Genomic DNA, 12,859 nt, shown 5'->3' on the forward strand with positions numbered 1-12,859 from the left:
CTGCATTAAGCATGGCTTTTTCAAAAGTAAATGACAGTAGTAACTCTTCAGATGGTAGCTTGTGTTCTGTTTGACTTGTTACAGTAGTTGTCCAGTTACATCTGCATATTATTCAGGAAATGTATTTATTACATTATGTCTCTTTCCCTCTTTTTCTAGAGTTATCCTCCACACTCAGTTTCACCAACAGACATAAACACAAGTCTTCCACCAATGTCCAGTTTCCACCGCAGCAGTACCAGCAGTTCACCTTACGTTGCTGCCTCACACACCCCTCCCATCAATGGGTCAGATAGCATTCTAGGTGAGCTTTTTGGGGTTGGCAAAACTCCCTAAGTATGGGATTTTCCATGAACCCCATATCTTTTGATATATTTTTTAGTATTGAATTTAAAAATGAAAGAAAGGAAGAAACTTTTTCCTTTTCATTAATGTAGAAATGTCTTTAGCTTACTAAGTACAACACATGGAGAGTATTTTCTCACTTATTGTGACTGTTGAGGGATAACAATAGAGAACACTCTTGAAATAATAACGCAGTGCTAAAAAAGCATGCCAGCTTGCTGAAATTCTTGATTTGTTTCTCTACTTGAAATGTTTAGGAACCAGAGCGAATGCTGCTGGAAGTTCACAGACAGGTGATGCACTTGGAAAGGCTTTGGCATCTGTAAGTATTGATTTTACATATTCTGCTGAATGAATTTTACACTGCTGAATGCATTAACTATTTTGTGGGTAGTATGTGTCATAGTAAAAGGATATAGTTATAGCAGAGTCAACTTCATTATTCAGTTAGCATTATTCTCAGTTTGTATCAATCCATGCTATCCTTAAAATAAGTCATGAGTATATTCCCACAAGATCTATTCTAATTTCAATTTAAATATATGTTTTTGTCTTAATGTAACAGATGTAGATAGAAGGAAATTTGGACATTTTAAAATCTAAAGCAAAATTTCTGAGATTAATATTTAAAGCTATTTATTAGTTTCAAATATTACTTCGTGCATTGTCCATTAACATAAGTCAAGTGGAACCAAGAAAGATAACTCAGTTATTTTCCTGCTAAAAAGAAGGAAGTGCTTTTAATAAGGACTTTTCAAGACATAAAGTATTTTACATATTTTTAAAGGAAAAATAATCATATGCAACTGATTCATTTTAGAAATAGGAAATGAGAGCCTTCCCCACTTTTGTGGCTTTTTTAGCCAGATTCATCAAAGAATTTGTGCTAAAATTAGTAAAACTGATTTGAAGGAATTCCATCTGTTTTCTTGAGCATCTAGTTTATATCACCTCGGGCCATTAATGACAACGCAGTGATTTTCTTTAGTAAAAACAATGATTATGCTTTAATATGTGATCCTTAAAACACTGAAACTGAAATCCTTTCTGTTCCTCTTTTTTTTTGAAAGGAGAGCATTTACCAGTAATCCACAAAGATTACAAAATGTAATTATTTAAAAGAGGCACCATTTCTTTTAACTTTCTGAAGTTTTTCCTTGGACCTTTTTTTTTCTTTTCTTTTCTTTCCTCTTCCTTTCTAATCTTTTCTTCTCTTTTCTTTCGTTTCCTTTTCTCTTTTCCTTTTTCTCCTGAGTGATATGTCACTCAGAATTCCCAGAGTTGTCTCACATTTTCTCCTGCTCGTGGGGAGGTTACACCATCTAATGTGAGAGTTATTATTGATAATCTAAAGCAACTATTGAACATTTGAGGAGGTAAACCTCTTTGTTTGTAGTTTCTGTAAATGAAATTTTCTGTGCAGCCAAGTACAAATTTCTTGAGAAATGAAGCCAAGTCAAACTTATCTATCACATAATGGAGCCCTGAACAAAATAGAGCTCAGTAAATGTTGGTTGAATCCAGTCTTTTCATCTTATAACAAAAATAGTGATGATAACAACCCACAAAAATATTGGCTATAGTTTGAGTTGATTACTAAGGTGCTAGGCGCTATACTAAACATTTACATGCTTTTTTCATTTAATCTTCAAGAAAACCCTGTGAGGTTGGTATTATTTTCCCCATATTACAGATGAAGAACTAAGATTTAAAAGGTTAAGTAACGTCATCTCAGAAAGATTACATGTCTTGCCCTAGGGAATCACCAAGCTAGGAAGGGTAAAGCCCATATATATTAGATGAGAACCCTGATATGATGAGCTTTACTACTGTACTTCCAGAAATAGCAGTGCTACAGTGAGTTTTACAGAATGGTGAGGATTAAAGGCAGTTGTCCCACTTTATTGCTACCTGATGAAAACTACCTATTTAGGATGACAAGTATTCTATAATATTAAATCTGAGGGCCTCCCAGGTATTTGATTGGCTTGCCATATTTCTTCTGATGCTGAAAGAATCAGTAACATATATTTCACATGTAGGAGGAGAAATAATATTTGAACCTTCAATTCTAGGAACTTTTAAAAACTAAAACCTACATTTCTGGGGCTTTCTTTTCCTCAAAAGTCTGTTTATTTTATTCAAAGAAAATTTATGTGTAGGAATCTTGGCATTCAGGTAGGCAAGAATCTGTGATGTTCTTAGTGATCCTTGAAGCTCTTTTTCAGTTACCCTTCAAGTCCTTGCCTATTTTCCCATATTATGACCAACGTATGAGCCAGTTGGCATTTGGAGAAGAATATCCAAATTAGTGTGAGTGGAAGCCAGGGAAGAATGTTTAATCTAGTTAGTGGGTGGGCCTTGGTTGTCATAGAAACTCAGCTCTGTCATCCTATGTTGTTACTAGGCAGGAGCAGCCAGGTCATTCCATAAATCATTTCTGTCATAGCTGATGGTGATGCATTCCATCTGCTCCATCACTGCATGCCATAGTCTGCACACTTCAGATCCCTTCCTTCAATCCATCTGCTGTCCCCCTCCCCACTGGACACCTCCCCCAAATACATTCTTTCTGTAACTGCATTACAGATTCACATTCACTTTAGTGCTCTCAGAATGTACTGAAAAGCAAAAACATTACATTAGGGATAGGAAGGATTAGAAGAGATGAGGAGAAGGAATTTTATGAGGATTACATTTAAGAGTCTGACATACCAGAATTTCATGTTCAATACTACAGATCTTTGAAAATGATGACCATGAGTATTTTGAAATTTTCTTTAGAATGTTTTAAAAATAGCATCTAGTTTTAGGTGGAGAAACACCATCCTATTATCATTAAAAGATATTTCTAGTGCCCCAATTGTCTGATACATATCTTAGAAGGTCTTTCATGTGTGGAACATCAGAGGGTACAACCTTTGTTCTTCAGTTTAGGTATTAAAGAGCACACAGAATCCTGTGTGATTAAACATGTAAAGCCAGATAATACATTTGCAAAGGTTCCTTTATTTTAGGTTTAAGCCTGGATAATTGTGGTCTTAATCTCAGGATAGCTAGCAAGAGAATTGTACATGAAAGTATTTACACAAAGTTCCCAAAGCCCTGTGGATTATGCATTAGTTTAGATAATAAACTAGGGTAGATAGAAGGAAAGGAAAATCTGGGTATTTGTGCCATTTCTGATGTGTTTCCCTGAACATTTGCCAGACAATAACCCTTTAAGATTGTGCCCATGGAGAGTTATATAGAGGAAGAAACATCTGGTTTATTTCAGTGCTTAATACCATATCAAAACACTTGGTCTTTAATTTAGAGGAGATCAAACAAGAGAACTGTTTAACTTTGTTGATTATATCAGACTTCTTTGTGATAATTTATGTTTCGATTTCTACCTCAGAGCAAAGAAGAGAGAGAGTTTTAATCTGTATAGTTAAATGGTCAGTAGTCTCTAACAAAAGAAAAGAAAATTCGGGGAAGTTGACGTTTAAAAGTAATTCATGAAATAAGTTTCTTTGTTCCTTAGACTCAATAACATTAACATAATAAAGATGAACTGAAATGTGTACTGTAGTATTTAAAAAATTGGGCTCCCAGTTCCAAGGTTGGGCTTGGGAGCTCTCTATTGTTTCCTTTTTGTCTGAGGCCCTTTTCATAACCCTCTGGCTTATTGGCACCCTGCTGATTGGAATGGACCGTGACTGATAGGAGGAGGAGCCTCATTTGTTGCAGTAAAATGAGGCATATTACCGTTTAAGCCTGGCAGAAGGTATTGGGAGTTATTCATCATTGGTCATTTAACAGTACAAGGACCATGGCTGCATGCAGAATGAGATCTTACTTGGTGTTTATGTTCTAAATTCTAAATCACACTCATTCCTGGTTTTTAAATGACATTTTTTCTTTCAAACATCAATGTAAGAGTTCTCTAAAGTCAAAAAATAATGTAGTCCTGATTTTGAATGTTCTCTGAAATGAGACCTTATGTTTAGAATTTCTTAAGGTAGCACAATTTCTATCTAGAATAAAGTATAATTTGTATGTTATTTCATAATAGAATAAACATGCAGAGGTGAAGTTTAGTGAATGACCTGTGATCTAAAAAGTTGTATTATTTTGCCTCTTTAATGTTGTGTTGCCCCTTCTCTTTCCACATACACATTCTTTTTATGAAAGTAAAAGGGACAAGAAAAAGTCCTGTAATTTTCCGGGCTGTCTGTCAGTTCAGGAAAAATATTAATAGCAATTCTGTCTGTCATTGCCTTAGTTTAGTGCAGAGCAGAGCCAAGGAATGTGTTGGGTGAGTAGAAAAAATGGCTTTTATTGTACAAGCAGAGAAGCTGCTTTTGAAAAAAACACCAGGTCATGTGTTTTTTTACTTGATACATTTTTGGTACTGCTTCTGTTTTCATGATGATTTTTTAAAAGCTCACACCTATTTTATATACAGCATCAGAGCATTTCGCTAAGTCATTGCATAGTAGTGGTATATAACTCTGAAGTATAACCTTTTCCTTTTTTGAGATAAAGAAGTTGTCAGTAGTCCTTGACATGGTTAGGGATTATGTAACACTAATGGCAAAGTTATCAGGGAGAATAAATGTTGATAGTTTACTTACACCCTCAAAAGCTCACACCTGCCTAACAGTGTGGTATGGACAGCTTAGTACATCAACACTAATTCTAAGAAATAATAGAACATCCTTATATTGTTCTCAAAGCTTATACCATAAAACTGGTTTGTAAGTGAATTCATCTTTATAACAAGATCTTCTTCATCCTTTTGGTATTTTTGTTACAGAACCCCATTATATAAATACTAAGATAAACACTACCACTCACTGAGTCCTGCTTCTAATTAAAAAGTAGTATAGCAGATTTTAAGTGCAGTTCTATCACTTATGTATTAAAAAATATCGAGCACCTACTTGTACATGACAGTGAAAAACAATACAGTAGTCTCTCTATATCGCGATTCACTTATCATGGCCTCACTGTATCGCGGGATTTTTAAAAATATTATATTGAATTATTTATCGTGGATTTTTTGCTATATCACGGGATTTTGCGGTACTGTATACGTATGTTGTTAAAGTTACCTAGGTTTAAGAGTGTAGAATATGTTTAAGAACATAAGTAGTGTTTATAAAAGTGTGGGAAAGATTAATAAGGGAGTGGGAAAGGTTAATAAGGGACTGGGAACGTTTTATAAGTGTGTGGGAAGGGTTTATAAAGCCTTAAAATATAAATAAATACTAAAATAAATATAAGGTTCCTACTTCGCGGATTTTCACCTATCGCAGGGGGGTCTAGAATGTAATACCCGCGATAAGTGAGGGAATACTGTAATGAACTCAATGTTGAACAATATAAGGTCCCTGCCTTCAAAGAACTTACATTCAGGGAGAGAAGATAAGACAGGCCTACATAAAACATTAATGTAATACACAGTGTGATATAAAAGACCAAAAAGAAGTATAGGTTATTCTGAGAGTATAAGGGAGGTGACATATGAGCTGTGCTTTGATGTGGTATAGAATTCCATTAGGGAGAAGTTAAGAAACAGGCACTTTGAAAGGATAAGCTGTGTTCAGAAAATGAAAAAATATGTTTTGTTTGGATAATAGGGTATATAATATTATATGTAGGCAAAACTGTAGAAAGATATTTTTGTGACCAGATTATGAAAGACATCAAATGCCATTCTGTTTTATTTAGTAGGCAACAGTAAGCACTGCATCACTGTTCAAAACTGGGTGTGGACGATAGCTCAGGCAATGGTGTATGAGATGGAAAGAGCAGGGAGTTAACTGGGAATATCAGCACTTAAGTTGTTTAGCCACAAGTTCTGGCAAAGGTTCGAAGATGTGTCGTGGCATTGGGAATGATGTGCGCCTGTCCCAGAAACTAGAGAATTGTGGGCACTGGCATCTATGGTGGGAGGTGTGGAGGGACAGAGGAAAGGAAGAGAGGGAGACAGCAGTTCTCACCCTCCGGAAAAGGGTGCTGCTAACTGAGGCAGAGGAAACAGAATAGATGGGAAGGGTAAGAAGCTTGGGGCAGTGATGAAAGTTTGGGTTTGGGCATACTGAGCATGAGATGGAAGAAGAATAGGTCCAGATGGAGAAGTCCAGCAATCAGTATGAGGATAGAGATGTCAACTTAGGAGTCATTCACAGGGATGTCATAGTTGATACTTTGTGAAGAATGGTTTTACCAGGAGATACAATAGAGATGAATAGGAAAACAAAAATAAAAATACTGAGACTAGGGCTCTAGGGAAATCTTCATTAAGGGAACTGGAAGAGTAAAAGAAGGCTGGGATTTAGGTAAACCAAGGATTTAAAAGAAATATTCAAACGTTAACTTTTCACAAGGATACCATTCATTCTTTCAACAAATATGTGTGCATTTACCGGCGCTGTTGTAGAATCTGAAACTATTACAGATTCTGTATAATTCAGATTTTGTCTGAATAAGACCAAGTCCTTCTTTTCAGGAGCATACATTTTACTAGGGGAAAGGGTAAGAGACTGATAATAAACAAGCAGACAAATTTGGACAGTTAGGTATTAATGTAAGCAGTATGAAAAAAAACAAAAGTGGGGTGTATGACAGCGGCAATGCTGTTTCTCCAATGCTTTCATGCCATTAATCCTTACAGACAAGGACATTTAAAAAATCAGTCATTTGGTCTAGTTTATGATAAAGTTCTGCATGAAACTGAAACTTCTATCACTCCTCATCTACCCACCATCAATGTTATCAGCCTTTCTCTCCCTTGTCAATTATTATAGTCAAGACATATTTCATAAAAGTTAGCATTAGTTGTTCATAAAAGGTATAATTAGTTGAATCTTAAACTTGAGAAATAGTGAAGGAGTATGTGGGGATATGTTTACGTTGATGTTTGATGACCTTAATCTAACTGCTTATATGGTTGAAATAAATTACTCTGTGTATGCAGGCCATTGGGAACCAAAATTTTGTCATTAGCTAATTTTCATGCATTCCTTGAATTTTTTAAAAGGTAACAATTTAAGGCCACCAATATTAATCTTATACCATGTCCCTATTACTGTCTTCCCATAAAGTCTTCTAAAGTCTTCTTGATAGCTTAGCTTTTTCCAAAATGGCTTTCTAACTTAAATATACAACTTCTAGATATGGCTCTTTGGAGAGAGTTAGTGTTTAAAGGCATTTACAGTTACAATTTAGTAACATCATACGAATTGGGAGTATTTTATTTGAGGTAGATATATCCATTTCTATGCAAAGGCAAATAGATTGGCTGCTTGCAATTTAATTAGTGCTGTCTTTTTTTTTTTTTTAATGGAAGTTTTATGTTTGACGATTATGATTTGTGGGATTTTGCTTTATATGAGACTGTCCCAATATCTGTCTTTTCAGCATATTACGCTGTCTTTAAAACCAATTCTGACACCCCATATAAACAAAATTTGAGCCTCTTTAAACTCATTAGAGCTCTAAGCTTATTCAGAGCAAGGTTATTTCTGTTGGGTGACTTTTTGCAGCTACTAGTAGTTTTCCTTTCTAAAATATTTGACCACAATTTGTACACGTAAGTTGATTTGTCTGCCCTAAGTTAAATGCTGAAATGTGAAGGTGATTTATTATGACCATTATAAGAATAGGATTATCCTACAGAAGACCTTCTTAGGGCCTTTAATGCCCGGATTAAGGAGACTTTTAAAATACTTTAATGGTTAATTAGATAAACTTGAATGGATTTCTGTCATATTTTTAAGCAATAATGAAATAAAGTACTTCAACAAAAGTTTTGGCCAAAATACCAGAATATCTACATCCAGATATGTTATCTTCTTTAAAGTAAACCTCTTTGGGAGTAAAGTCCACAGATCATTTTTTGAAGGAGTTTCAGGGTTTTTTCACTTTCCTCCATGTTGACAGAATATCCTTTGAGAGCAAGTTTGTTTTTTGTACAATACTCACATATCACTTGGAGCTGCTTATTGGCAAAAATGTAGTTGATCAGGCTGAGAACTTTTTAAATGAAAAATAAGGATTAACTTTTTAAAAACTATTTTCTTTGGCTTTTAAAACTTTTTAAAGACTCCTCTCTTCAAAAGATAAGTTAATAGTTTCCTGAAATACTTATTTTTAAAAGATATCACCTTTTTATATATTATATTGTAGAATGATTGTTTATCAAACTTATTATTCTATAGTCCCTTCTCTTTTTTTACTCTCAAATTAGAAACTTTAAATTATTTTCAACTAGGATAGTAAAGAAACAGATATGATCTATTTTATTCCTCCTGTTTTAGAATATATATGATACTTCTAAAAAGATTTTATTTATTTATTTTTAGAGAGAAGGAAAGGGAGGGAGAAAAATAGGGAGAGAAACATTGATATTGTGAGAGGGAAACACTGGTCGGTTGCTTCTCGCAATCTCCCAACTGAGGAACTCACCCACAACCCAGGCATGTGCCCTGACTGGGTATTGAACCAGTGACCTTTCAATTTACAGAATGACACCCAACTCACGGAGCTACACAAGACAAAGCTATGTAATACTTTTGATCCTAGTTTTAAAACTGGGGCTTTTTTAGACTTGTGTAATGGAATAGTCCTAAAATTAATGAAACAGTTTTTCCCTCTGAGTCTTAGGGGTGATCAACTTAGATTATAAAGTAAATCCATGCAAATGCATTTATATTTTTGCTGTTGTCACATATTAATATATGTATATCTGTTGTTTTCTGGTTAGATTTATTCTCCTGACCATACCAGCAGTAGTTTTCCATCAAATCCATCAACACCAGTTGGATCACCCTCACCTCTTACAGGTAGGCTTTGTTTTACATAACTACTTAATAACATGTATAGGGCTACTTGGAAATATTTGAAGTTTATTTCTAAACACAATCCAGTAAAAATTAATGAAAAAAATACATTTTGAGAAAATACGTAAACAGAGTTTTCCTCCTGAGTTCACTTTGAAGAATATTGAATTATTTGTTTTTATATCTTATTCTTAAAATAATTTGTGGTAATTTCTAAGAACAGTTATTATAACCAGATAAAAACAAGGCAAGGCAATTGGATGAAGGTAAAATATGGAGGCAGAGAAATCAAAAAATTATTAAGAAGTAATGTTACTTCTTTCTTCCTTGTTTGCTGCATTTTCCTGTACCATGTGTACGGTTCAAAAATGAATAACCATTTCTACTAAATAATTTGTCTTTACTTTGAGGTCCACTCAGTTATTGTTTCATATATATGTACATAAATACCTGGAGAAAATGTTGGGTTTCTTTTTTTTTGCTAAGGAAAAGGACTCTGTGAATGTATAGATAAATATTATAAGTGGTGCAGATTAGCTTCGTTTTCTCTTTTTTTCCTGCCCACGTTAGCTTTAGCAAGTTTCAGATGTATCCATCCTACTGTATAAATTTGTTGAGATACAATTGTTACTGTAAATAGGAATTTTTAGATTTGTTAGAATTAAATAAAATTATGGGGAAATGCTTAATATCTGTTAAGCTACAGTTTTAAAACTTGAACTTTATTTTCTACCTGTATTTGGAGAAGAACCATGCTGAAGAAAAAAGGTGTTAGTTCTGAGGAAAGATATTAGTCAGGCAACTGGGTAAAAATTGCCATATTCCTCCAACCTCAGAAATGATTCTCTTTTCCTGATCAAGTAATGAGTTAAGTCCGTGTGGCTTTGTTGCTGTTGTTGTTGTTAAGTCTTGTTTTGTTGCTCAGTATTTCTTAATATCAGGGCCCTTATATATCAGGGCCCTGGCTATCACCTGTGCTTTGTGCCTTGTGAGTCTGCTAGAAGGCATTCCGGTGTGGAGATGATGAACTGCTGGCAGCTGCTTTCAGCTATTAGCAGGTTCTGCCACTTTCTCAGACACCGTGGCTTCAGCTGTCTAGTAAAAGTTGAACAGCTGTTCCCCACATAGACTGGACTATGAAAGACCCATTGACTTAAAGTTGTTGTTTAACAGAGAGCTGAAATTACAGGAAGTATGATGTAACTTTAACCCTACTCACCCTCTTGGCAGTGTTTTACTGAAATTATCAGTATCATTTTTGCCAGAGCCTGTTTCACTTGCTCCTCTGAGGTGCTGTATTAGCCTTATTATATGTTCCCACTGCCTTAGCTCCACTGCCCAGTAAGATAGCTGTGAAAATATCTTTTGGTTTTCATTAACACTGGGTGTGAAAGCAGGCAGCATTGGAGCTTAGAGTCTGTGTAGTGACATCAGTAAAATGGAAAATCAGAGACTTAGACATTTTTCAAAAAATGATGGTTCAAAGTTGGATCTTACATTTTCTCCTACATCTTTAGTTGATGTTAAATGGGTGGAATCCTTTTTTTCCTTAATTCAGCTGATTAATGAAAATCTATGGACTGTTGAATTGTGTAATGATGCTATTAATAGGTTTTTAAATCCAGCAGTCTAATCAAAGAAAAATACTTTCATGTACTACTGAAAGGGCAAATTAACAACTGATTTTATGCAGGAGTATCTCCTATCTCCCCTATCTATCTAGTGTTTCCTTGTTATCAATACACACACACACCACACACATACACACACACCACACACATACATCCCTAATTGGCACAGCAGAGATAAAGAGGGAGGAGGAAAAAAGGAAACTACACTGTGTGATCAACTATTCATAGCTGAAGGAAAAATGAAAAAGATGGAGCAGCCCTGGTCCGTGTGGCTCAGTTGGTTTGGCGTCTTTTCACAAACCCAGGTCACCAGTTTGATTCCTGGTCAAGGCACATGCCTGGGTTGCTGGTTTGGTCCCCATTGGAGTGTGTACAAGAGGCAACCGATTCATATTTCTCTCCTTTCCTTCCCTCCCTTTCCCTCTCTAAAAATAAAATAAATAAAATGGTTTTTAAAAAAGGTGAAACAAACCAGAGCTCCTCTATAATGTGGAAATTATTATGTGGATTGTGTGGCAGTGGCCTGTCATCTAGAGTAAAAATATCCTACCCGCTATGCGCTCCCTACACCTGCCCTGTTCCTTATGCTTCTCCAGCCAGACTGAACACAGACCTTGTAAGAATAAACAGGTGCAGAGCCACATAGGTAATCATCATTCTTTCTTAAATCCTGCTCATTTTCTTTGGGACATTTTCAGGCCAAGAATACACATGATATTGTATCATTTAGGATGCTTTAGGCTAAAGAAAAATAGAAACTCTTGTCTCAGCTAGCTTAAATAAGAGGATTGGTTATCTGTATGACAGAAAGCCCATAGCAGAGCAGGTTCTTGGACCAGTAGTCAAGACTTCTGCTCCACTTCTTTGCAATTTCTTCCTTAGTCTTGTGCCAAGATAGCATTTCAAGGTCTCACAAGAAGACATAACAATGTCCAGTAGGGAAAAAAGAACCATCTTTTCCTTGTCTTTTAAGAATCTTTCTCCAGAAACCTCTTCAACAGATTTCCCCTTGTGACTCATTGGCCAGCATTGAACCTAACACAATTGCTCTGCACAGACATGAGACCACCATGTTTTCTTAGCCATCAGATTTATCCCAAGAGGCAAGAATATAATTATTCTTTCCCAGTTCACACTAGAAAAGGATAGGCACATACACACACCCCTTCTGAACAAAGTCAGGACTCTGGCAGCACAATAGAAGAGACAAATGGCTATATCTGTCACAGTTGTCATTTGGGAAAAGACATGAATATTTGAGTTAAGAGAATGTGTTTACTAAGGGAACTTGGAAAGCAGACAAGCATTTTGACTTTCTTTATCTCCTTCTGAACTATAAGTGAATAAAAGTTTAATAATTTCAGTACTCAGTAGCAATCTTCAGAACATCCACAGTAAAAATAGAGAGGGAGCCCTGGCCAGTTGACTCAGTTGGTTGGAACATCATCCCATGCACCAAAAGGTTGCAGATTTGATCCCCAGTCAGGGCACATACCTAGGTTGCAGGTTCAATCCCAGTTTGGAGTGCATATGGGAGGCAACTGATTGATGTTTCTCTCCCACCCCCTTCCTCTCTTGCTAAAAACCAATAAAAAACATATCTTCGGATGAGGATTTAAAAAAATAAAGAGGGAAGGAGAGAAGAAAGAAAGGATTCCTCAGTTTTGGCTAGTTTAATCAACAAGGTATTTATGTAAAGAAGAGTGCTCCAGTTTAACTTCATGAAGAGAGCAGTATTTTAAAAGGAGGTGATAGATGTCTCTCCTTACAAATAGAAAAGCATAACAAAGATGCAAATGTAAGAAAGTATGTTGACCTATTTATCCAGAGCCATTGAGATGACAGATTATAAACACTTCACATAGAGATATGTGAAGAACTAAGGTGGAAATGTTGGCTGGGGCCAGATTGTGGAATGCAGAGCATTAAATGCTGCATTAAGGTTATCCAACCTTTCCCTAGTATTGGGGAATCTCATGAAAGTTTGAGTTAAGGGTAAAATAAAGGGAAACAACTAACAATAAGAAAATGCATGGTAAATGGTCCTAAGAA

General features: G+C 35.5%; 1 protein-coding gene across 9 annotated transcripts in view; it reads left to right on the forward strand.

Moving 5' to 3' along the window:
* The window catches only part of TCF12 (transcription factor 12), a 351,413-nt gene that overhangs the window by 307,965 nt on the left and 30,589 nt on the right, over positions 1–12,859 (forward strand). For all 9 annotated transcript variants that reach the window (XM_090270652.1, XM_090270650.1, XM_090270653.1 and 6 more), the window contains 3 exons: positions 160–304; positions 603–667; positions 9,101–9,179. In XM_090270652.1, the coding sequence (XP_090126778.1) occupies positions 160–304; positions 603–667; positions 9,101–9,179 (289 nt within the window). The remainder of the gene's footprint in view (positions 1–159; positions 305–602; positions 668–9,100; positions 9,180–12,859) is intronic.

The sequence above is a fragment of the Furipterus horrens genome, unplaced genomic scaffold (genome assembly GCF_987537825.1).
Source record: "Furipterus horrens unplaced genomic scaffold, mFurHor1.1.pri manual_scaffold_3, whole genome shotgun sequence".
NCBI classification, from domain to species: Eukaryota; Metazoa; Chordata; class Mammalia; order Chiroptera; family Furipteridae; genus Furipterus; species Furipterus horrens.